Raw genomic sequence first — 26796 nt, 5'->3', positions numbered from 1 at the left:
ACACTGTGGCGATCATGTCATTCTCATTCTCAATATCCCTCATACAATATTTATTTCCTGACGATGTTCTGAGGGGAGTTCACAGCAAAAAAAAGGTCACCCATTTGGCGAACAAAGAGCAAAGCTCAATTTTTTTGGAAGCACTTGAGAACAACAAACACCTAGCAAATGGCCTTCAACTGTAAATGATTAAAATGAGCTTAGAGTAGCCCATAACATTAAGAAAGCATTCACTAGAACATAAATACTTCTGAGCTAAGCAAAGGACACTTTTACTTAACAACTTAATGAGCTCCAAGAATAAAGATCATCCAGAGCTGTATGTTGACTTGCAGCTTCTAACAGAGTGAGTCCTTTATTGTTCTTCAGTACTTCCCCAGTCCAGAACTTGAAGCTATCATATCAACCATTTATCAACATTCCCCTTACTGTCTTCTTGAGTTACTTGTCCACTTTTCTTGCATTTAAAACAACTCTAAATTGTAAAACAAACTGCTGTTTCATTGTTTGTACATTATCTGGGCAGTTCTATTAAATCTTCATGTTTGTTCATTAAATCTACAATATCATCTGTAATTTATTGCAGCAGTTAAATCATCAGATACCAATTTTGATTCAGATGTAACCTATGATAGAAAAATGTCATGCATGAGCAGGAGACAATGAGACCAATAACAGGTCTGAAGATAATACATTGTGAAACCATCAATAGCAGTCACCACCTTCTACTAGGTAGAGGGATTAGAGAGGAAAAGATAGCATAAAGACAGGAAAGATTACAAATGTGGAATTTCAAAGAACAGAAATGCAAGGAAGAATTATTTCAGAAGATAGTAAAGAAAAATGTAACAAGAGCTACAATACCGTCAGTAGAGGAGGAATGCGGAAAGTTCAGTATAATCAGAAAAAGAATGCAGAAAAAACAGTGATAAAAAAAGGCTAAATGTATGGGAGAAAAGTATTGGGACAGTGCAAAGAAGTGTGAAGTAATGGTGACAATAAGGAGTAAGATGAGAGTAGCAATTGATATAAGCACCAGAGGACAAGTACTAGAAGAAAGTTTCAAGTACCTGGTGAGTATAATAAAAGACAGTCCAAGGAATGATAAGAAGATTAGTCAAAGGGGAAAGCAAGCACATGGATTCCTGCAGAGAGTAAGAAGCCTATAATGGAACAAGATTGTACCACATAAAAGCAATCAAAGCTCCAGTACACATGTTGTGTGAATCAGAAACGAGAGTAGTAAAGGAAAGGAAGATCCATAAATAAAATAAAAATAATCTCTTGTTTAACTGCCTCTAATTCACTTTATTGGCAACTGACAAAATATTTTCATAAGTGACTTTCATTGTCGACATTTCATTGCTAATATATTTGTCTTTGTTATAATCTCATTTCCCAATATTCTAATTTTAAATTTGGTCTGTCAAGAGGCCCATGTATTTCCTTATCTCTTCCTTTCTCGAATTCTCTTTTAATAACAATTGGTTAATCAATGCTTAAGAATATAATTTTAGCCTGTTTTGTTATTCAATCATATTATAATTTTATTTGTTCTCACATGCCTGAACTGCTGGACACATTCAATAGTTATTAAATCCACATATCTGTACTTACTTTGTCTTCATCAAGATTGGAAATGAAGTGTGATACTGTTTGTGTCAGAAAACCAACTTCCAAAATCGAGAATGTTGTAAAACCATTTTCCAGTGGATTCAGTAAGAAATCTAGTGTGATCAGAAATACTGTTTCTTCAGATGCTTCCAACTGCCTGGCCATTTCAATACCAATGGCAACACCCGCAGAGTAACCAAGAAGTATATAAGGACCAGTTGCTTGCACTGCACGCATTTGCTGCAAAAGGATAGACATTGGAACTGAGCTTTATTTATTTGTATTTCATTTGTAAATATTATTTGTTTCAAGTAGAAAAGAAAAAAACATTTGTCTGCAGAAGGCGAACTGACATGTTCTTTAAGTCCAAAAAACTTTGTCCTCTGTTTCAATCCTGCATTCATGTTAGTGCTCTAAGACTTCAAGGCACATGATAATTCTACCATTTCTCTGACATCTTTCTTTCCAGCTTGTATCACTTGACATACAAACTTCACTAAAGTGAAGAGCCAGATAGAATTAGTGATAAACAATGTATTGGAAGGTAATTTAGCACCTATGCATACATGGCACAATCCTAGTTCTTACAACTGACAGTTCCTTCCTCAGGGAGGAGAGGAGGATCGGTCATAGAAGCTTAAAAATGAAGGGTCCAGGATGAGATGGACCCATCTATTGCAAGGATGAGGTAAAAGTCAAATCTTTGTCTCCCTCATCCTCACAACAGATAGGTCTCTCCTGTCCTGAGGACCCCTTCCTTCTCCCTAGGAAAGGAACTACTAGTTTCAAAAGCTAAGAAAAGTGTCATATACTTTTATAGATTTTTCAAATGATTTTTTTTTATTTTCAGCACTATAGTTGGCTACTACTCTGCTCCTTGTTCAGCTAAATACTTGTGTCTCACAAATAGTCTCACTGTTGTGAGGATGTAAAAGAAAGGGAGATGGGGAGGGGAAGGGGGGAGGAGAGAGAAGGGGGAGGGAGAGAGAAAGGGAAAGAAAAGGGGTGGGGGAGATTTTTGATTTGCCAGTCAAGTTGTATGAATCTTCCTCCTAGTACCAGCACTTCAGAAACCAGCAAGTAATTGGTTCTCTCAAGCTCTTCTTCCCCCCAGCTTTTGCCTATTCTTGCTTCTCTTTTTTTTCTGCCTCATTTCCTCTTTCCAATCTAACATCAAACTTATGGCTCACTATTATAAAATATGTGTTGTTTTAATATATTTGTTAAATTTGTCAGTCAGTTCATTAAATTATTTTGAAATTACACAGTAGGACAATCAGCAGCATTAAACATTTGAAATTTTGTACCTCTACTTTATATATGAATATAATAGAATGAAACATTCCACATGGGAAAAATATATTAAAAAACAAAGATGCTGTGACTTACCAAATGAGTTTCGCTGGTAGATAGACACAATAATAATAAAAAAGAAAACCACACACACACACACACACACACACACATTTCAAGCTTTCGCAACCCACGGTAGCTTCATCAGGAAAGAGGGAAGGAGAGGGAAAGATGAAAGGATGTGGGTTTTAAGGGAGAGGGTAAGGAGTCATTCCAATCCCGGGAGTGGAAAGACTTACCTTCACACACACACACACACACACACAGCCATCCCTATGGATACTCTTTGCCTTTACATATGTCTGCTTGTGTCTGTATATGTGCAGATGGATATGTGTGTGTATGCGAGTGTATACCTGTCCCTTTTTCCCCCTAAGGTAAGTCTTTCCGCTCCTGGGTTTGGAATGACTCCTTACCCTCTCCCTTAAAACCCACATTCTTTCATCTTTCCCTCTCCTTCCTTCTTTCCTGATGAAGCAACTGTGGGTTGCGAAAGCTTGAAATTTGTGTGTGTGTTTGTGTGTTTTTTATTGTGTCTATCTACCAGTGCTTTCTCGTTTGGTAAGTCACAGCATTTATATATAATGGAAGAAACATTCCACATGGGAAAAATATATAAAAAAACAAAAATGCTGTGACTTACCAAACAAGAAAGCCTGTGTCTGTATATGTGCGGATGGATATGTGTGTTTGTGCGAGTGTATACCTGTACCCTTTTCCCCCTAAGGTAAGTCTTTCCACTCCCGGGATTGAAATGACTCCTTACCCTCTCCCTCTCCTTTCGTCTTTCCCTCTCCTTCCCTCTTTCCTGATGAAGCAACCGCGGGTTGCAAAAGCTTGAAATTTGTGCGTGTGCTTGTGTGTTTTTTTTATTGTGTCTATCTACCAGCACTTTCTCATTTGGTAAGTCACAGCATCTTTGTTTATATATATATCATAAGATTTTTTACAAGTGTGCTATTTCTATCTTACTCACTCTGATATAAAATGTAGCAAGCTCTATAAGTGTTGTGCGTGGTGATCCATAAGAAAGTTGCAGTCCATAGACTGCTCTCTTCATGCTCTGTGCAGTTTCTTGTAAAAGTCTGCAAGTTCCATCTATTGGATGCACAAAGAACATGGGCGTTGCCTGACAACAAGTTTCATTCGCAAGCATCACCAGAGTCTCTTCTGGAACAAGTGGAGAAGCACTGAAGTCCAAAAGTACAAACTCCTTTTCAGCTGCATTCGAACGTTTCTCTTCTGTCCTTTCCATTTGGAAATGCTCCATTTTTTTTGGTGCATCGGCTCCACTAATGGTACTTGTTCTGCCACTTGGTTCTGATGTGTATGCTCTGTCAAAATCAAACAGATTCTGAACAGTGAGAGTGCGAACTTCCTCTGCACTAAGGGATTTTCCATAATATTTCTCAATGCAGAGACGTATCTCTATTTGCATTAATGAGTCCATGCCAAGTGATTCTAACGTCATGTCTGGTGATAAGGTGCTACTGTCAGGTAGTCCTGGAATTGAAAATAGGCATATGAAAAGTTTTACCTAATCTTACATTTCACATGCATTTTCAGAACACTGAATGGAATCGGGTATTTGACTATTATCTGGAAATTGTCTTAAATGATTAATTATGTCATTTTAAGCTCCTAATGTGCTTTTTTTCCTCTTAAATTTCAGTATTCTTTTATAAAAACAGAAATGAAATTCAAATAATTTGAAAGCCCTCTAAAACACTCCATTCGAGTCATGTGATGCCTGTGACATCACTGGCTAGCTCGCTGCTCCTACTGTCATAATGCTACCTCACAGTGATGCATTGTTTTGCAATCTACATTTCATAAAATGGCTTACAAATGGTGTGTAGTACCACACTGTACAAATACATCTATAAAAACTCCTGAAATGTGTTTTTGAGTTTCACAGAGAATGAGAAGATGTGTAAAATGGGGCTGCACTGTACCAGCAAATTGCCACCATGTTGACACACAAGTTTAGAAACTTAATTAAAAATTTGTAGTACTGTGAAGTTAATATTAACTTACCTCTGAGATATGTTCTCCCACTGTTACACCGAAGGATAGCGTCATTCAACAAAATTATACGCCTAGTGAAAATTGTCATTTAACCCAGCCGTACCTTAATTATTCGATAGGTCAGTTGTTAAGAGCGATAAACCATCAAATTTTATAAGATTATGTCCATAAATCGCTGGTTTGAATCTAACCTTAATGAACATTTTAACTTATTTGTAAAATGACTCAATAGTCCTCTCATGTGAAAAACAAATCAATATTACAAAACTTCACGTTACCAATCAGAAACAGAATATTATTGTGTTTCCCTTGCTTTTTCATGTGCTTACATTTGCAATCACTGTTCACAAACATCATGTCCAAAAAGATATTTTCCAGTTAATGTGATCACACACTTTTACCTTATTAGAAAATGTTTTTATCTCCGTACTATACAGCTAGGATCCTTATTGTTTTAACTTTTGCACTTTCATCATCTTACATAAAGATGAAGTAAGTCTGCTTCAGACACTAACGTTAGTTTACACTCACAAACATCACAGCCCATATGTTTATGTCACCTGCATGCTGTTCACGCCTTATATCTCTCTGTATAACCTCACCATCCTACACTTCATTGTACTGTGAGCGTATGGTGATATCTTCACTACTAGCAATGCTTTCCAAAAATGTTTATTTGCTTGTTCACAAAGTAAATGCGCTTATTCTCTGTTGTCTATTTCTCACACTAGGACTAATGTGAAGCTATATGTAATATAAACCACAATCAAAACTACAATCAGTTCTTGTTAATGCTATTTTAGTATTTTCTGTAAGACTTTTAAAAACATATGTCTGGTGCTGGTACGCAATTGTAGTCACTTCCAAACACCAGATGGTCATGGTGGCCTTGGAATAGTGGGGCTATGTCTTCTGCAAAGTATTGTGAATGTTCATGACGCATGTCTGTCCTAGAAGGTGCGTAGGTATTGATAAGGTGGACACCCAGTATTGTGAGTGCCATTCCTCTCGCCCCAGGCAGAAAGAGGATATCGTCCACCACTATCCCTTCCCAAAGAAGTACAGCGACGCCGCTGCCTGTGGGGGAAGCTGGAGAGATGCAAGCGTCATAACCGGACATGCCTGGGAAGTCGTCGACGTACACCTCCTGGAGGGGCTATATTGATGGAAGCAGAATTCAGCATATCCAGAAGCAAGGATAACTTCACGCATCCATATAGTGTTGATGTTTATAGCTGCAACACAATAAGTTTTAGGTCTATCCATAGCACCCGTGTTTGCCCTCAAACTCTTGTAAGGGGTGTGTGCACATGACGTCAAGCTGTCTCATCGCTGACACTGTTGGTGAATAAGGGTGATCAGTGGTGGGGCAAATTCCCTTGTGTGTTGTCCAACATGATGGGCAAGGAGTTTTCCTCGCCGTCATCCACCCAGTCGCCATGAGATCATCATCGGCTGTTGGAGGCTGTTGGTGGTTGGTGGAGCACTCGGCACAGACTCCTTCAGTGCTACTAGCTGGTAATCAGCAGTGGTTGTCTGCATGTGATCCTGCTGTTCTGTGGGGTGGGGGGGGGGGGGACTGAAGCCATCACCATGGCGATCTGTTGGATGGGATGTTACTGTGGCCTCTGTACCACTGGTACCATTGTCGGATTGTACACAGTCCATGTCAGACGTTTGATGCAAGCATTCGTCCGATGGAGCATGCCGCCGTCTCTTGTGTTTCTGCAGGGAACACTGTTTATGGACGTGTGTTTCAGTATCTGAATGCGGGTGGATCTCTTCAGCTGCTCTGTTGCATGGAAGAAAAGCCACTGTCAACACAACCAGTGGGTCAATGTCCCTCCTGTCATCTGTGCTTTCTTGCAAGGTTGGTCGGTGATCGTCCTCAGGAGGGGGCGCCATTGTAGTGGCTGGATCCGGTATTGCAGAATCTATCATGGCCTCGTTATCGGGGGTGGCTATCAGATGAATGTGGTCGGTATGGGAAAGGGTGGCCGCCCGTGCAATCCTGGCATAATTGAGAGGATAGGTCTTCACTATAGAAGGAGTCATAGATTCACCTGTCAGGATCTGAGCAAGCCACCTTCAGAGACAATCCGGCCTGACATGTCCTTCTTGGCCACAACCAGAGCAAGTGCATGGCTGTCCATCATACATAATAATCGCCCTAAATCCGCCAATGACAAGATAGGATGGTACATGTTTTGACAGTTCAATTTTGATCTGTTGTACCCTGTTAAAAACCTGGTACATTGTATAGGTGGTCCATTTTCTGCCATGTGGCTGACCACTCTGCCGTAAGGCTGGAAAGCTGTGGTGACTACATCTGGTGGTACTTCAAACGGGAGTTTGAAGACTTGCATCGTACAGAGGCCAAGCCCCGTGTGATCAATAGAGACTGTGCCAATATGACCATCAGAATGTTTGAATTTAAGATCATTTGCATGTGTGCACATGATTCTGTTGCACACCTTGTCACTTACTAACAAGACGTAGACAACACTGCTTGTGATACGAGATGGATACCAATTATGACCTGTGGTTCAATTTTAACTTCATCACGTAGAAAACATTCCACTTCAAAAGCTCGTGGCTGTGCATGATCGGGCTGAAAACTGATCTTGATGGTGGTTTGTCTGTATGAATGTGCCATATTACATATTTAGTGATGGACTCTAAACTAATGATGACGAAGTAGTAAACAACTTCGGGCACTCACGACTGTGCGGATGGGACGTAAACAGGATGACCTTGCCGCAGCACTGCGGAAAGCAGACTGGATTCGAACATGTGACCTCTGCGTCTTGAGTCGGATGCACTATCCATTGTGCCACCGAATGCCTGTTCTGAGCAAAAGTGCATGTTCTGAGGAAAAGCTCTGCTGAGTGTCTTCTATGGAGGAAATCAGCACTAAATTTTACCAAGAATAATTTTATTATGCTTGGGTTGTAGCTCATGACTGACAGTTGACAATCTAGTCATAATATATGGACCCATTTGCAAAAGTTCTACAAGTCCTTACTTTTGAGCAAGTTTAATGAAGTTGCAGGGAGCAATGAAAAGAATGTCCGTCATTGCGCATATCGCCGCTCTAAATGGATGGAGCATAAACGTTTCAGCTTTTGTAAGGCTTCTACTATCAGTGACCACAAAATTCGTTTCTATTGTTACTTAAATGTTGTAATTGTGTTTCTGCAGAAGAAGTATGCAATGCTCCTATAACACACGTATGGCTTCAGCTTACTCCTACAGAGTATATACGCGGACAAGGAAATAAAATTCCTGGATTTCCTGGGCACAAATAGAATTTTCTGGAGTTAAGTGACTGTATACTTTCCCTTCGAACCATAAAACTTATCAATCCTTTGAATGGTTAAGGTAATCAGACAGAATAACATGAAGCCTATAGTGTCTTGCTTCTCAGTATTATATGCAAAGGTCACAATGTGCAGTTTTGTGTCCCAATCTCTCTCTTTACCATCAACATACATCAAGAGCACATCTGCCAAAATGCATTTAAAGCATTCTGTGAAACCTTTCATCTGCAGGTATTTGGCATTTGTCAGTCTGTGGATGATGTTGCAACATGAAATTCCCTCTGATATTAGTTTCACCTGGAAAACTTCTCCACTATCAGACGTCATCACACAAGCTGCTCCGTGCTTCAAAATAATGTCTTTTACAAGAAACCTTTCAATTTACAGAACATCAGCTGTCAGCAAAGCTTTGGTAACAGTATAGCAAGTAAGGTAGTCTATGACAACAATGATTTCCAGTTGTTGACTTAAGAAAACCCCCCAATAGGACGATTCCAATTTGGTGGAATGGTGCTGTTGCACACAGAATTAGTATTAAATGCTTTAGAGATAATTGCAGCATATGCTACCATCACTGGAATTCCTTGCAGCAGCTCACATAGCATTTAATGTATCAGCAGAGACCTGTCCAGTGATCTGATCTGCATCTGATTCGGTCTAGAGTCTTCATGAATCCCAGGTGACCAGATATTGGAGCATCATGGAAATACTTCAAGATAGCTGGCCATAGATGAGCTGGGAAGACTAGCAACCATTTCTGCCCCATCATATCATAGTTCCTCATATACACTGTTCCATTTATTAATTGAAATCCTCTTGTGGTCATTTCTTCCTTCTTCAAGGCTTCTATGGTTTTTAGTAATGCTGGAACATTCTTCTGTTCAGCTGGCATGTCTTATAATGCAGTAATGACTGAGATTTCATCTACGCTGTTGTGTTCTGCCAAAAGATTCCCTAAAAAGCAGTTGATTTCTTTGTGTTTGCATCTGCTTTTGTGTACCACTGTGACATCCTCCTGAAGCCTCAGTGCTCATCTCACCAGATGACCTGACAGATCTTTCAGGGCAGTTCATCTTGAATATGGAAGAGAACTTTGAAGCATACACAATCACTTTTACAGTACATGCCTGAATTTCCACTAGAAGTGCACCTATTTCATAACCAATAGTACTGATATGAAGTTCTGTCTCAGAATTCTCATCGTACAATGGTAGGACTGGGGAAGATGTTAGAGCCTCCATAAGGACAAAGTAATGTCTTTCTGATATCTTTTCCCAGGAAAATTTCTCATCTTCCTGTAGTAGTTCTTGCAAGGAACATGTCTTAGTACACAAGTCCTTTACACATTTCTGGTAGTACATGGACATTCCAAGAAAATTTTTCACATCACAAATGTGCTAAGGAGATGGAAACACTATGACTGCTCTTATTTTCTCTGAATTGGGATGGACTCCATTGTCATTAACTAGGTGCCCAAAATTTTTATTTGTTGGTTGATGAAGAAGCACTTTTTCATATTCAGGCCACTTGGTCTGTCCTTTCTCCATTCTGGTGTTGAAAATATGCAAAATCTGGCACAGGAGGGTTAACACTCACTGACGTTTTACCTCTGTCAGGCTAGATCCTGTTGAGAGTTTGAGAGTAGCTTCTTCCACTACTGATGTCTGTAGTGGTAATGGAGAATGATTCTTCATCAGTGGCACTAAGCTGGCCATCCTGGACTGGTTTTGCTGTTCCTGCACATATATCTTTATGGATGAGTGGTGACTCCTGGACAACCTGGCTGCACAGCTACATAGATTTGTTTTGTGAGCCTGAGAAACTTTTTGCAGTTGCCAAAACATTCATAGTTCAACTGAGCATCTAGACTGATGATGGCAGAGTAACAAGATCTTTAACAGCAAACTACTGCCCAGAGCGAACTTTGTTAGGTACACATGTTGGAATAGCTTTGTCAATCTGGAGCTCCGATCTTAAACAGTCTTAGACTGCATGTGAGGCCTGCAAGAAGTTTCACCTGAGGGAAACATTATGACTACATCTGTTAAAACCATGAATTTGAAGGTCAGTGTTCTGTCATTGATAGTTATTCTTCTAATACATGTTTGTGTCAGTTGGACATATTTCCCATTTGCAACCTTCAGCATGATTACTTTCATATTGCAGAACATAGTCTTCTTCAGCTAGTGATAGAAAGTATTCAACATTACAGAACAAGATGCACCTGAGTCGACTCGTGCCCAGGTTGGTTGGTTACCAGTGATGACTTCGATGAGGTTTCCTGATGTCTTGTTAACTATTGCCCATGGAGGATTTCAATCTGTGATGACCTCACCTCCATAGAGGCATTTAGTTTTCCTGACATTGGCAACTAGGCACGAGGCTGGTACCTCTGTACAATGACCGGGAACGGCTACAGCACGCTGAGGAGTGATCTTGTCCAGGGTCTGGCAACAGGCTTTCATCCTATAGGTCGACCAGAATCATTTGCAATTGACTGGCTTGTATAGGACTTTTGTGGTGCTTAACATCTTGTGGTGTACTATTGATTGAACACTCCATTTTTTTCCTCTGCAATAGCATACATCATGCCAAGGCTATTGACAGAGGAACATATCAGCATGTTGTTCTCCATCCTCCAAATATCTGTTCTTTTGTGAAGTGTTATGCTTGGTGGAGAAGGTGGATGTGCATGTTTGTTGGATTCTGGGTTGTCTGATGGCTGCCAGCGTAAGTCTGAGTTCCAAATTCCATTCCTCATAGTGCACTTAACTGGTGGTAGGAATGATAATGATCAGTACACCTCTCTTTCAACATTCTCTATTTGTTCCTGACATAGGGTGTTGCCATTCATGGCTTGCATATCTTTTTACTCAGTCTGACATTTCTGGCTGCCATAAACTGCTACATCTCTTATCTTAGTACATGGCTTACAAGAAAGGCAAGATCATGCTGTTCTTCCACAGCTGCTATAAGGACCACATTTGGGAGTTGCCCATATATCTTTTACCAGAAGAGACTGGTACATGACTTCCGCAAATCCTTTCATCAAATGTGAGATTTTGTTGGTTTCTGTCATATTTGGATTCACAATGTGGCATAGTGCCAAAACACTCTATATGCAAGAATTGTGTTGTTTCCCCCATGATGTTGGGTCCTGTTTTTCAATCATTTGTCTGCTAAGCACACTTCCTATTGATTGTCACCAAATGTTTTCTTTAGTTCTACCTGGTATTTATTCTACCTAATGAGCTTCTCTTCATTGTTCTCATGCCAACTAACTGGGCTGTGCTGTCCAAACAAAAGTGCTCATTTGTTAGGCAAGTCACGCCATCCCACCTGATTTAAATGGCAATGCAGTCAAATCTTTTCAGCTGTTTTGTCGGGTCCTGACCACTGTTTCTGAAAAACACAGATGGACACCTGATGTGTAACTGATTTACTGCTGTTTTGGAATCCACTGACCTCCTGAATATGTGGACCTTAAGAGCACAGTACTGCTTGTACTCCAGTTCCTCCACATTCAGGTGAAGACTTTAACACTGGCTAACTAGAACCTTGCTGCTGCTGCAGATGTTTTTTACTATCTGGTGTCTACATCAAAATCACATCATAACCACAATCAAGTCCTAATCAGAAAACAAGTTCATCAATGAAACATGACACTCAGCACTGAAAGCATGTTTATAACATATAGCAATGTACAGAGAGAACAGGATTGCCTCCCTGGAGAGAGAGAGAGAGTTCTACTACTTATACAACAAATTTTCCAGAATATGCAAGCATCACAAACATAAGAAATTTGGAGAACCATCTAGAAATGATTAACACTAAATATGAAATTTCTAATGATATTTAGATATAAACTGGGAACCTGCAGCGCACCACCCATCCATAGTAAATGCTACTCTACACAATGCATGCAGTACAGTGCGTGGCAATAGAATATTACTTTTTTTTGTAATTGTACACTTCTGAACATTTAAAGCAAATTGTTAATCTTGTGCACTATTTTGAAATCTTATCAATATCCAGTTGAATACATATGCAACTTTTTCAGAGCAAACTTCATTATAGGTGAAAGTGTCAAGTTCACAAAGTGCTACTAATATTGTCTCGAAGCTAGTTATCATACAGCATGAACAGTTAGGATCCCAAAATACTTCCCTGGGGCACACCTGAATTTACTTTTACATCTGTTAACTCTTTTAACACTAGCACTCCCCAAGTCCCATTAACAAGTCTATATTAGATGATGATAAATAGCTACATCTTCATAAGTCTGATGTTTTATTACTTTGAATTTAATTGGATGCATAATAAATCTATTCGCCAACTGGCACCAGAACACACACATAAAAGATGGTTGTAATTAGGAAGATCATCTTTCCTTCTCACACTGTGCGATAAGTCTCTCCTTATCCACAGTTCTGGGTGATTTTCCTGAAATCTACCCCTTTTCCTAGAACTCTCCAGTCCTTTTCTTTCACCCCACTTCCTTCCCCTTCAACCCTTCTGCCTGAGGAAGGAGCCGCTGGCTCCAAAAGCTTGCCTAATTACAATCCTCTTTTATGTGTGTGTTCTGCTGCCACTTGGTGAGTAGATTTTTTTATCTATCCAATTAAATTAATTTGTCAAAAATTAATTGTTTTCATTGTTATGTTTTATTATTTTTGCCACACCTGACCAGTACAAGTTCCTTTATTCCTTTTCATATATTTTCATTATTTCTACGAAATTTTCTGCATCTTGCCTTCATTTTTATCCAAAAAATAAAATTTCATTCATTATATGTTGTTATACTTTAATTACAGCATCTCCAACACTGTATTCTTCCTATCAGGAAAACCTCAATCCAATCACAAATTTCACTTGATATCTCATATGATCATACTTTCAATAATAAACATAGATGTGGTACTAAAGCTTTTCGGAACTCAGGAAGTACTGCATCTGCATAACTGCCTCGATCTATGGCATTAAGTGTCTCAAGTGATAAACATGTAAGTAAGGTTTCACATGATCAATGTTTTCAGAATCCACGTGGTTAGCATGGAGGAGGTCATTTTGCTTTAGATAGCTCAATGCATTTGAGTAAAGAATTTTTGTGTAGGTGCTACACAAATGGATATCAAAGACATTGGATGGTAGTTTTGCTGATCATGTCTGCTGTCCTTCTTGCACATGGGTGTGACCTGTACTTTCTTTTAAGTACTGGGAAAGGTTATTGTCCAAGGGATCTACAATGAAATGTGGTTAAAAGGGGGCCTAACTCGGTATTGAAACTGGTATCGATTCCATCAGGCCCTCGATTGTTGTTCAATATTAACGATTTCATCTGTTTGTCACTGCTAAAGACACTAATACAACTCATCTTTCACAAAACCAATAGAAATCCTTGTCATATGTAAAGACTGTTTGAGGCCCCAAAGTTAGTGTCCAGTCCCTAGAAAATGAGACAGGGACTGAAACTAAGGATAGCAAAGTAAAAGCTAAACTGGCTAACTTCATACCACTGAAAGGATGAGCAAAATAAGTATTACCAGTGTTGGTGGTGTTGAGGAACAGCTGAGATCATTAAAATGGAACAAAGCTCCAAGGTCTGATGGAATCCCTATCAGATTCTGTACTGAATTTGTGGCTGAATTATTCACTCTTCTAACTATAATATATCATAGATTCCATGAATAAAAAACCGTGCCTAGTTTATGGAGAAAAGCAAAGGTCACATGCACCTACAAGAAGCGTAGTAGAGGCGATCCACAAAATTACTATCCAAAATCCTTGACATCGGTTTGTTGTAGAATCTTAGAACATATTCTAAGCTCAAACATCATAAGGATTTTGAACAGAATGACCTCCTCAATTCCAACCAGCATAGATTCCGAAAACATTGATCACATAAAATCCAAGTCACTTTTGTCACCTGATGTTTTGAAAGCTTTGCATCTAGGCAGTCAGGTAGATACAGTATTTCTTGATTTCCAAAAAGCATTTGACTCAGTACCACACCTATGCTTATAGTCAAAAGTATGGTAAGTATGGTCCTATGAGCTATTAAGTGAAATTTGTGACTGCACTGAGGACTTTTTGCTAGGGAGAATGCAACATGTTATTTTGGATGAAGATGTAGAAGTAACTTCAGTTGTGTCACATAGGGAAGTGTGTTGGGACCTTTGCTGTTCATTTTGTATATCAATGAACTTGCAGAAAATATTAATAGTGACCTCAGGCTTTTTGCAGATGATGCAGTTATCTATAATGAAGTATTGTCTGAAAGAAACTGCATAAATATTCAGTCAGATCTCGATAAGGTTTCAAAGTGGTGCAAAGATTGGCAACTTGCTTTAAACGTTAATAAATATAAAACTGTGCACTTCGCAAAATGAAAAAACACAGTACCCTATGACTATAATATCAATGACTTACTGCTGTAATCGGACAGCTATACAAATATCTAGGCATAACACTTTGCAAGGATATGGAATGACCACATACATTCAGTCATGGGTAAAGGAGGTGGTAGACTTCAGTTTATTGGTAGAATACTAGGGAAGTGCAATCAGTCTACGAAGGAGATTGCTTACAAGTCACTCATGGGATTGGTTTTAGAATATTGCTCAAATGTGTGGAACCCATACCAAATAGGACTAACAGGGGATATTGAATGTATACACAGAAGGGCAGCATGAATGGTCACAGGTTTGTCTGATCCATGGGAAAGTGTCTCAGGGATACTGAGGACATTGAACTGGCAGAATATTGAAGATAGATGTAAACTATCCAGAGAAAGGCTACTAACAAAGTTTCAATAACTGATTTTAAATGATGACTCTCGGAATATACTAGGACCCCTTTGTATTGCTTATAAAGGGATCGTGAGGATAAGATTACAATAATTACAACACACAGGCATTGATACACAGAGGCAGTCATCTATCATGCTTTCTATGCAAATGCAACAGGAAGAAACCCTAATAACTGGTACAATAGGACAAACCCTCTGCCATGCTCCTTACAGTGGTTTGCAGAGTACAGATGTAGATGCAGATCTTTGCAGTGGTGCAAAAATTGAATGGAGCAATATCACTGGATTGTCCTTTGTAAAGGAACATTTGAAAATAAGAGTTCAGCATTTCTGCTTTTGTTTTGCTACACTCAATTTCAGTTCTACACTCATTCATGAGTATCTGAACACTAACTTTGGTGCCGCTAATAGGGTTTACATATAACCAGAATTTCTTTGGGTTTTCAGAGATTGATTGATAATATTCTGCTAAGGAAGTTGTTGAAGGCTTCACACATTGCCCTCTTGACAGTTAAACATGTTTCATTCAGTATTTCTCTATCAGTAGGCCTATGTTTTGTTTTACACCTATTAAGCATAGTCTTCATTTCTAAAGATGTTTCTTTGCAGTGACTGTATGAGGTGTGATTAAAAAGTAACGGGACAGTTTGTTTTTCTTAAAGAATTTTTATTTATTCATCAACATCAACTTTGACCTCTTCAATGCAATCCCCCCTCCCAGATATAATACACTTGTGCCAGCACTTTTCCCAATTTCAGAAGCACTCTGGAACTCACTTTTCATTGTGGTGTTCAGCTTTTTCAGAGATTCTGTTTTTATGTCATCAATGGTGGCCAAAGCTGGTGGCTGGTGGCTGAAGCAACATAATGATTTTGTTTTTTGCCAAAAAATCATGAACAAGTATTGAGGAGTGAACAGAAACATTATCATGATGCCATTTCCATGAGCAGTTTAATCAAATTTCTTGTTATTTTCTTTGGGCTGCTTGATGCAAATGGTGCATAGCTTCTAGTTAATATTCCTTATTGACCATACAACCATAAGGCATTATCCCATTTTAATCAAAGAAAACAGTGAGAAGAACCTTCACATGTGATCAAACTTGTTGAATTTTTTTCTTGACTCTTCAGGCAGTTTCCACTGGGACGAATGGACTTTGGTTTCAACATCATACCAGTATACCCACATTTCTTCACCTTTTATAAACTTCTTTAGAAGTTCTGGATCACTGTTAACTTCATTCAACAATTCGTTTGTGATTTCTACATGACAATGTTTTTGGTCAGAATTTAACAATTTTGGGACAAATTTTACTGATACATGTTTCATGCCCAAAATATCCCGAAACTTTGCTTGGCCTGAGACAAAGGATATGTTGACATTATCAGCAATATCTCTGATGGGGATTTTTCAGAACCATTTTCTTTACTTCTTCCACATTGTCATCAGTAATTGATGTGCTATGGCACCCAGGGTGGTTGCCTTCTTCAACATGTTCTCAACCATATTTGAAATGTTTATACTGCTTGCAAACTCTTGTCTTACTTATAGCCTAGATTTTCCAAAAGCCACTGTCAATATTTTGGATGTTGTGCTGCACTTTATTCCATTTTTCAAGTAGAATTTTTACTCACAGTAGATTTACCAAAAGCCACAGTCAACATTTCAAATGGGGGCTGCATTTTATTCCATTCTCCACAGAAAATTTAATGCAAATTCTTTGATCCATCTTCTTTGAAAGTAAAAATTTGGCTAGCACTCAAAAACACATGTAACCTTTTTGATTGTCAACAACAAACTGAATATTCAAAACAGTTGAAAATCCAAACATACACCAGGAACATGTTTACCAACAGGATAAAAAAGCTTTTTTGAAAGTCAAATGTATAAAGCCTGTGAAATCAAAAAAATTCGATTACTGTCTGATTACACCTCGTATACCATGGAGGGTCCATCACACCATGAACTATTCTGCTATCAATCAATCAAGTGCAAAGTCACCAGTGTCATCAAAATCAGAAGCAGTAGCTCATCCCTCATGCAACAGAAAAGTAACTCAGCATTTTTTAAAATGGTGAGTCAGGTAAGAGTAAAGCAGTCAAAGCTAAGTGAAATGTCTCTCTCGTGTATCCAAAATGAGCCTCCAGTGCTCCAAGTAGAACTAACAACTAGAGTATCAAGAGGAAAGGCCCCAAACAAATATCATACAAATGCAATGTTGGACACGACTCAAGCATTGTCTGTGTTTCATCAAAATATAAGAGGCTTGAAGAATAAGACAGACCAGCTGCTTATACATTTAAAAGGTGAAGAATATGGAAGTGAACCTGATGTACTGTATTTCTCAGAACATAGTGTTATGAACAGAATCCAAATGTCACAGACTGAAAACTTTTGTTTAGCTGCTCATCACTGTAGATCCAGTATGGGAAAGTGTGGAGTTGCAATATTTGTCACAAATAATGTAGTGTATAAATATCTAGATTTAAGCAAATACTAAGCTGAACACCACTCAGGGGTGTGTGGTGTCAATATAACAGCAGATAATGCAACAGTTATTGTGCTGTCAATTTACAGGGTACCTGCTTTCTGAGACTTATTGAATAACTCTTATTCCACTTGTCTATAAAAACTAAATCATTCATTATAATGGGTGACTTTACTATGAACTTTTTGACACACTATAGAAATGGAATAGACCTTGAACATCTGATGTGCTCTTACTTAGTATCAATGGTATACATTTCAACAAGAGTACCACACAGTTCTAGTACACTAATAGATAACACATTTATAGATAAGGACATATTTGATAATTTAGCTGTGAAAAATATTACAAATTGCCTCTCTGATTATGATGCACAGTCCCTTACCATAAACACAAGGAGAAGTTAATTTCATTTAGAAAAACATGAGGATTATAAACAGACACACCATGGAAAACTTAAATCATCATCTATAGCTTGTGACCTGGTCCCCTGTATATGATGCTGTTTATGTTGATGATCCCAATACGGTTAGGCATTACAAACTGTACGATACAATTCTTAACAAGATGTTATCAGCATCGAAGAACATGTTCTTGAAGGCAGAAACTGGTAACTCAAGCAATAAAGTAAAAACTATCTTGAATTTTGTAAAGAAGGTGAAAGGGAAAAATGCACTTTACATTGAAAATGTCTAAATACAGACTAGAGGATCATCTTGTTAGTTATCCAAAAATTGTTGCCGATATATTCAACAAACAATTTTAGCACAACAAATAGGACTGAATGACTCCATAAATCAAGCCATGAATTTTATGCATGCTGAGTGCAACAGATCCAAATAACAACAGCCACTATTCTGGAAACTGAAAAGTAAAATCCCTGCTGGATGTGACAACAACTCTAGCAGATTTTTAAATTCTTGCTGCAGCTATGTAAGTAAAATCCTTGACACATTTTTTATGCATCACTTAAACAAGGAATAGTTCATGAAGGACTTAACCCATTACTGGCCAAAACTCTATCGGATCATTTTTTGCAAACTTTTATACATGAATACGTTGCATTGAGTGATTAATTGAATAAAAAGTTGTTTTGAAAATTTTCAGTTTATTAGAACAAAAACTATAGACCATCCCATTTTTGGGACATTGGCCAAATGTGCTATCCAAATTCACAACCTTATTCTCCATGCATAATATTGTAAGAAACAACACAAACAACAAATAAAGAATGTTTTAATATTATTGAATGTCTATTCAGTATGAAATGAAGCAAAACACTTGTCGTGTACACCAACATTGCACCTATCACAAATTTTTGTTGTTTTTTTTCTTGCAGTAAGCACATCTCTTCTGTGTTTTACTTGGCACAATGAAATAATTTCCAAGATCTAGTCGTACATCTGTGCTCACCCGTCCTCCCATCAATTTGCTTCCTTGTGGTCTTCTGTGTTTTGGTACTGATCCTGTTTTCTTTGATAGGAAAAACATCACTATTCTCCGTTGGACATCCAAAAGTGAGAGCTTCTCATTAGAGTTAGCAATTGTAATGACGCCATATGTTTACTACGCAGACATCTATCATATGTGTGGATAATGGCCACCACCATTTCTTTGACCTTATCCTCGTCCTATAAAGTGATATCTGCTTGTCCAGTAGCTCTATGCCACCATTATGGGCACATCAACAATAAATGATAGTGTAACATGCCATTGTCCCATTATTGGGACGCATAAAATATATCGATATTTCACTTACTTGAAAAAATCTGAAGTATACATAATCTTACACGGACATCCATATGTTCTTAACAAACATGCCCAGACAACTAAATCACAGCTTATTGTCATCCAGGAACTACCAGCAGACATACAGTGCTGCCAAGTGCGAGAACAAAAAATCGGGAAGTTTATAATTTTCCTGGCATGAAGTACTTAGAAAAAAGTTATTTATTTTACATTTACAGGCATTATAGCAGTTAGTTGAACCTACAGGTACAACAATAAAGGCTAAAAGCTCCATTGCTTACATAGAAATAAGTAAAATATACGTGTCCCAAAAAAGGGACAATGGCCAGTAATGGGTTAAGTATGCAATTGTAAAACCTTTGTATAAGAAGGGAGATAAGATGAATACTGCAAAATATTGGTCAGTCTCTCTACTGACAAGGTTTTCCAAGATTTCAGAGAAACTAGTGCATGTAAGTATTGTTACGCACCGTAGTGAGCATAATATCAACAGTAAAAGTCAGTTTGGATTTCAGAATGGGTTTTCAACAGAAGGTGCAATATCTGCATTTGCTGCCAATATTTTGGAGCCCATCAACAAAAGTATTAAGATAGTTGGAATATTTTGTAACCTAACAATATTCAAGGAAGACAGTAATAATAATTCACTAAATTACATACTGATTTGCAGCAGAATTTTGGAACATATACTGTGTTCAAACAAAATGAATTACCCTGAAGGGAATGGTCTATTGACACACAGTTAACACAGATTTAGAAAAACTGTTCTTGTGAAAAACAGCTAGCTGTTTTCTCACATGAAGTTTTTAGTGCTAGTGACACAGGATTTCAAATTGATTCCACATTTCCATATTTGCAGAAGGCTTTTGACATCGTACCTCACAAGCAGCTTGCTGTCAATTTGTGTGGTTATGGAGTACCATCTCATTTATGTAGCTGAATTCATGATTTCATGTCAGAGAGGTCACAGTTCACAGCAGCTAATGGGAAGTCATTGAGTAAAACAGAAATTATTTCTGGTGTTCCACAAGGTAGTGTTATAGGCCCTCTGCTGTTACTTATATATATAAATGATTTAGGAGGCAAACTGAGTAGCAGTCTTAGGTTGTTTGCAGATGATGCTGTCCTTTATCGTTTCATAAAGTCATCAGAAGATCCAAACAAAGTGATATGATTTAGAAAAGATATCTGAATGTTGCAAAAATCTGCAATAAGGAAAAGTGTGAGGTCATCTGTATGAATGTTATAAGGAATCTGTTAAACTTTGGTTACACAAGAAAGCAGTCAAATATAAAGGCTATAATTCAACTAAATGCCTAGGAATTACCATTATAAACAACTTAAATTGGAAAGAACACATAGAAAATGTTGTGGTGGAGGTGAACTAAGGACTGAGTTTTATTGTCAAAAGACTTAAAAGATGCAACAGATCTACTAAAGAGACTGCCTACACTACACTCGTCCATCATCTTTTGGAGTACTTCTGAGTGGTGTGGAATCCTTACCAGACAGGATTAATGGGGTACATTGAGAAAGTTCAGAGAAGAGCGAAATGTTTTGTATTATTGAGTGGTAGGGGAGAGAGTGTCACTGACATGATACAGGATTTGGCGTGGACATAATTAAAATCAAGGAATTTTTTCATTGTGACAGAATCTTCTCATGAAATTTTAATCACCAATTTTCTTCTCTGAATTAAAAAATATTTTGTTGATGCCACCCTACCTAGGGAGATACTATCATCATAATAAAATAAGGGAAATCAGAGCTCGCATTGATAGATATAGGTGTTTGTTTCTTCTGCATGCTGTTCAAGATTGTAATAACAGAATTATTGTGAAGGTGGTTTGATGAACTCTCTGCCAGGCACTTAGGTGTAATTTGTAGAGTATCCATGTAGATCTAGATGTGGATGAACAAAAGCATTTTACTGTGTCAGTCACTAATGCCTTTAAACAAATCTCCATACTTAGGTATAAGGTATGAGGTATGAGGGAAGTAGCTTGATTCATATCTTTCAAACAGAAAACAAAAGTTGTACTGATTAGTTAAGAAAGTATCTCAACATCATCAGAATGGGGTACCATCAATTGTGGAGTGCCTTGAGGCTCAGTTATGGGCCTCTACTTTTTATTAATGATCTACCACTTTGTACATAACATTGCAAATTCACCATCTTTGCCAATGACACTCTGCTACTTATTAATAATTCATTAGAGAAACTTGAGGTTTCAGCTAATAAGGTTCTCAGGGATATTGTGAACTGGTTTTACATAATGGTCATTCTGTTAATTACAATAAAACAAACCATATTCAGTTTCACATAACCTCTAAAAATGAAGAACTTGGATAAAACTTGATGACCAGCAGATGCCTATAGTGCATAGTTCAAAATAGCTGGTCTTGCATAGAAGTAGCAAACTAAACTGGTCAAATCAAGTTCTGGATCTGTGCAAATGACTGAATTCTGCAACTCACACTGAATGCTTTATTTGCTTTTATAGAAATATGGAAACTATTCAATCTGCTTATTATTATTATTTTCATGCCATTATGGCATATGGAATCATATTTGGGGAAATCAGTCACTGGCTAGAAAAGTACTGTATAATCATAAGAATCATGAGTGGAGTCCACCCTAGATCCACATGCACAGATATTTTTATAAAAAACTTGAAATCCTCACAGCCACTGCACAATATATGTTCTCTATGATGTGTTTCATAAGAGAAAAATAACCTTTTTAAACCTAATAGTATGTATCATAGTCATGATACTAGCAGAGGAAGAGATATCTACTCTCGAGAACACAAGACTGAGCATGGTACACAAGGGGGCCATTTCAGTAAAAGCTTCCTTCAGTAAAGCTTCCTTCACGAATTAAGTGTTTCTTATGTTACATGTCTTCACAGCATAGATCACCAAAACACAAAATAAAAAAAATAAAATGTAACAATATTATGAAAAAGAAAGTTGCTACTCACCATATAGTGGACATGCTGAGTCAAAGATAGGCCTATCTGTGACTCAGCATCTCCGCTGTATGGTGAGTAGCAACTTTCCTTTTCATAATATTGTTGCATTGCATCCTGGATTTTCCACTGTTTGAAATAAATAAAATGACTATTCTTCCAAATCCAAGCCATAGTTCTTAGCTGCAAGTTCCTCTACAGAGCTAAGTATTTCAAGTTCCTATTGAGGTACGACACCACTGCCTCTTTATCTAATCTGTTGAACATACAAACTGTGCTGCTTGTTTTAGTTTCCCTTTGCAATTTGGAAATCATTGTAGTTGCAACCATCTCATGGTCACTCATACCAGTTTCAATGTGAACATCCTTGAAGAGGTAATGTCTATTTATTTGTTGTTACACATACAATAGATTTCCATCATGAGTGGGCTTCTGGACAATTCCCTTTTTTATTTAATGTTTTGACATTAAGAGTTTTTTTTACTACCACACCATTAATATCTAAGAAACCTGTATGTGACAAACACAGTAATAATATTGTGTTCTGAACTCACATGTTTGCTGGGATGACACAGAGAAAATACTATACAATGTGCAATATGCGAAAGTAAATTTGTTAACTAACCAAGAACCTTAGTAATGTTGGTCAACAGGTCAGCACTTCTTTGATGTCCTCTGATGGAAGAACAAGTATTGATATCATTGCTGATCACCATGCATCTTGCTACACTTGCTTCAGGGTTCAGCATTAGCTTTTCAAGTTCCATCATGCAAGAGGCTATGGTCTGGTGTTTTACTCCATATAGAAATTCAATATCTGCTGCACGTCCAACATCAGCAACTGGTCCCCACTGAATAGATAATCCAGGGAATCCACATTCTCTGCGGGCTTCAACCTAAGTAATGAAACAGTTGTAAAGAATTAAAAATTTGGTGATAGTTGTTCACTGAGACATCTTCTATTCCTTTAATGAAATTGATACTTATTATATTTGATTAACATGTAAAAGTCAATGCATTCAATTGGATGCCATAAATATGATCATAAGACACATGAGAGGAAAAGTTATTCAATAGTTTGTAGACTACCAGTCTGGCTCAATGTCAGGTGTATACAGAATAGTTCAGATCAGTTACACAAAGCCCTTTTCAACACAGATGGCATTTTAACCCTTCAGGCAGGAACTCAACAGCATGTACAAGGTTCGCACAGGTTCCAGATAACCTAAATACTCACTTTGCTTCATGTCCTTATCATTTTCTCTTTCACTTCCACTGACAAGATTGAAGGGAAATTAATGGTTTCAAAATATTTTTTTATTTTTAGTTGCAAAGAGACTGAAAGAAATTTCACAAGGTGATTAAGAATGTAATATATTAAGCTTCAGCAGGAAAGAAGGTAGACAAATGTATGATTTTTTTCACATCACTTTCAAAAATTTGTATAACATGTATCATATATGGTACAAACATTGCAAATATCAAATCAAGTATAATTTTAGAAAGAGTGTTTAATGAAATCATCTTGAACACTAATAAATGGTTCTGATTCAATTCTTTTTATCTAAGCTCTGAAAAGATATAAGGGACGTTCAGAAGATAATGAGCCTGTATGTTAGAAGTACTGACCCTGGCTGTTGAGACACTTGCCCCACTGTGACAGAAAGTAGTGAATGGCTGTCTCATAAAGTTCCTGGGGCTGCGATGTTAACCAGTTCCACACATACAGCTGGACATCGTTGTCCAAGTTGAATAATTTGCCTCTCAGAGCCTTTTTAAGGGGACAAAAAATGGCATAATCATAGAGAGAGAGGTACAGATCATATGGAGGGTGGCTGAGAACCTCCCATTTGCATTTCTGCAGGAGTGCTGCGATTGTATTGGCCATATGAGGCTTTGCTTTGTCATGGAGCAGAATGACCCCACAGGTGAGATTGCCTGGTTGTTTTGATTTGATAGCTTGGCAAAGGTTGGTCAAGGTTTGCACTTTTGTCCTGTGCTGCAGGAAGTGAATCAGAAGGGGGCCATATTGGTCAAAGAAGAACGTCAGCATAACCTTTTCTGGACTCGTGTGGATGGCAACGTCCAGCTGTACTTGTGGAAATAGTTAACATTGCAACCCCGGGAATTTTATGAAACAGCCATTCACTGCCTTGTGTTACAGTGGGACAAGGGTCTCAACAATACTTCTAATATATAGGTACTGGTTTCTGTAATTATGCTTCTGGCTCGTTTCTTTTTGAATGCCCCTTATACACCATATGCAGCTCAGAACTTGGAAGAGGTTTTGTCCCAGTATATGTCTATAATATGATGACAAGGATATACATGAGACTTGTAGTTTTAACTCTTCGTTACTGTAATTGGAGAATAAATTCAAATGAGAGGAGCATGCTGCTGAAGCCCCTAAATAAATCTGATGTAATGCAGATGTCAAACATAGCTGATATAAAACTGAAAAAGCTAGCATTCTACACTTACTTTCGTTCTTTAATGTCATATGAGACCAACTCATCAAATTAAGCTAAAGTTTACCAAATCAAGCACTCTACAATAGTCTTTTCAAGGAACTGAGGCTGCTAGTTATTGCTTGCCAAAACATTTATACCTTAAAGAAGTTTGTCGTACTTAGTACATCTCTTTCTTCAAACAAATAGTTCAGTTTACAGAACAAGCACTAGAATTAAGAATAATTTACATAAAAATTGAAAGTCACTTTCATTGGTCCAGAAAAGTGTCCATTATTCAGAAGTACATAGGTTCAATAACTTTCCAGTAGCCATAAAAAGTTTAAACACCGCTGAATATCCATTATCAACTACAACTCATTTGATAGATTTCTTAGTAGAATTAATTGAAGTGTATATTATTAATAATAACTAAAAACTAACTACCACTATTATTAATAATGTCAACTAAATAATATGAGTATTACATAAAATCAGACTCCTGCACATCTTGTTGCATTAATGTGATCAATGTAAATAAGTGTTGTAAACTGCTTTCTGTTTGATGCTGTATGACTTTTATAGCCTATGTATTATCTAATTTACTTCAGTGTTTATATATCTACATGTTAATTGCACATTTGGTGGTATCTTTCAAATAAAAATATGTTACAAATTTTTTGCTTTTTCCACATTCATTAGGATCATTTCACTTAGGATCTGTGGAAGGGTCATTAGGATGATAGGGAATGAAAACCCCACTTTGTTAAATTTTACAGGAGACACAAAAATGGTTTCTTAAACAATAAAGTGAAACAGATAATGTTCTACATCTGTAACTATACAGTAGATCGCTACTTATTGAAAAATTAGAAAAATTCATCCACTTTCAACTGTGGATCTCATCACTATGAACCTATGAAATGAAAAGTATACCTGAACTAATCTCTATTTGATAATTGTTCCCATATTCAAATCTTCAACAAATTCCCCACATTATATGGAGAGACAGAAATGTATGTCAGTAGTGTACCATATTATTGAAACCTTCAGCAGGAACTAACTAGAAAATGACTGAAGCTGTTGTTTTTGAGAGGTACATACAGCAGGTGGCTGCCAAATTGGTGGTACAGGATAAATGATGACAAGAATACTTTTATTTTAGTCTCATGGTCTGCCTCATTTAATTCAGGGTTTTGAGTGACTAGTTGTGATATTGTCCTATTTACTCCAACCCTTTGATTTTTCATTGGATGGAGGCACTTTTGGCTTTTGTCTATGTTGCTGCTGCCTGAGAGGTAAACCTTTTGTCTCTGAATTTGACTGTAGTTTAATTTTGGACAGATTTATCACATAAGATTTTTGAAATTACAAGCTTTTATGTGAATACAGTGTTATATTCACTCATTCGTTAATGCAATAATTCATGTTGTTCTATAGGTCCCATCATGAAAGAGAGCTACCAAGAATGTAGATTAAATCAAAGTATGCATTAACAAACTGCAACAACAATGAAGAACTACTTGTTCTTCCTGAGGTAAAATCAACACCAAAGCTTCTGCTTCCTCAGTTACATTAAACATATGCCGTTTATCTTCTACTGTTAATTTTTACATAAACATGCTGATGCTTGTCACAAAACAATAGTTGCCTCTGTGCCCTCAAGAATAGATGTCTGTGTACAATGATCATTGTTATTTGACACACAGCTGAGGGAAAACTCCAGTTCTTTAACTTTGATACTCGGATAATGTATGGAAGGAGTGACAAATAATGTCTGTTTTTAATTTTAATTTGTAGAGACTCTCAATTTATTTTTTGTACTGGGTGGAAGCATGTTGCAAATCTTTGCACCAGAAAGCAACACCTTATTCTCAACCATAGAGTAAAAAGGCGAAGTTGGATGAAGTATTTCTTCAGGCAGCTATTGTGACTAGGCAACCCATAATTAAATGAAACAGTATTAATGATCAGGAACAAATGTCATTCAGGAAATGTCCTGGAAAGTGTGTATAA

At 37.5% G+C, this 26796-nt stretch overlaps 1 protein-coding gene across 1 annotated transcript in view; it reads right to left on the bottom strand.

The window, feature by feature from the left end:
- The window catches only part of LOC126252300 (fatty acid synthase-like), a 44480-nt gene extending 21144 nt beyond the window's left edge, over positions 1–23336 (bottom strand). The window contains exons 1-4 of the mRNA XM_049953182.1: positions 23317–23336; positions 22959–23215; positions 3944–4470; positions 1618–1854 (exon numbers count right to left, since the gene is read on the bottom strand). Of these exons, the coding sequence (XP_049809139.1) occupies positions 1618–1854; positions 3944–4470; positions 22959–23215; positions 23317–23336 (1041 nt within the window). The remainder of the gene's footprint in view (positions 1–1617; positions 1855–3943; positions 4471–22958; positions 23216–23316) is intronic.
- Between the last annotated feature and the right edge of the window lie 3460 nt (positions 23337–26796).

The sequence above is a fragment of the Schistocerca nitens genome, chromosome 4, assembly GCF_023898315.1.
Source record: "Schistocerca nitens isolate TAMUIC-IGC-003100 chromosome 4, iqSchNite1.1, whole genome shotgun sequence".
NCBI classification, from domain to species: domain Eukaryota; kingdom Metazoa; phylum Arthropoda; class Insecta; order Orthoptera; family Acrididae; genus Schistocerca; species Schistocerca nitens.
The sequence above is the reverse complement of the archived record's forward strand: the minus strand, read 5'-3'. Positions and strand labels throughout refer to the sequence as shown.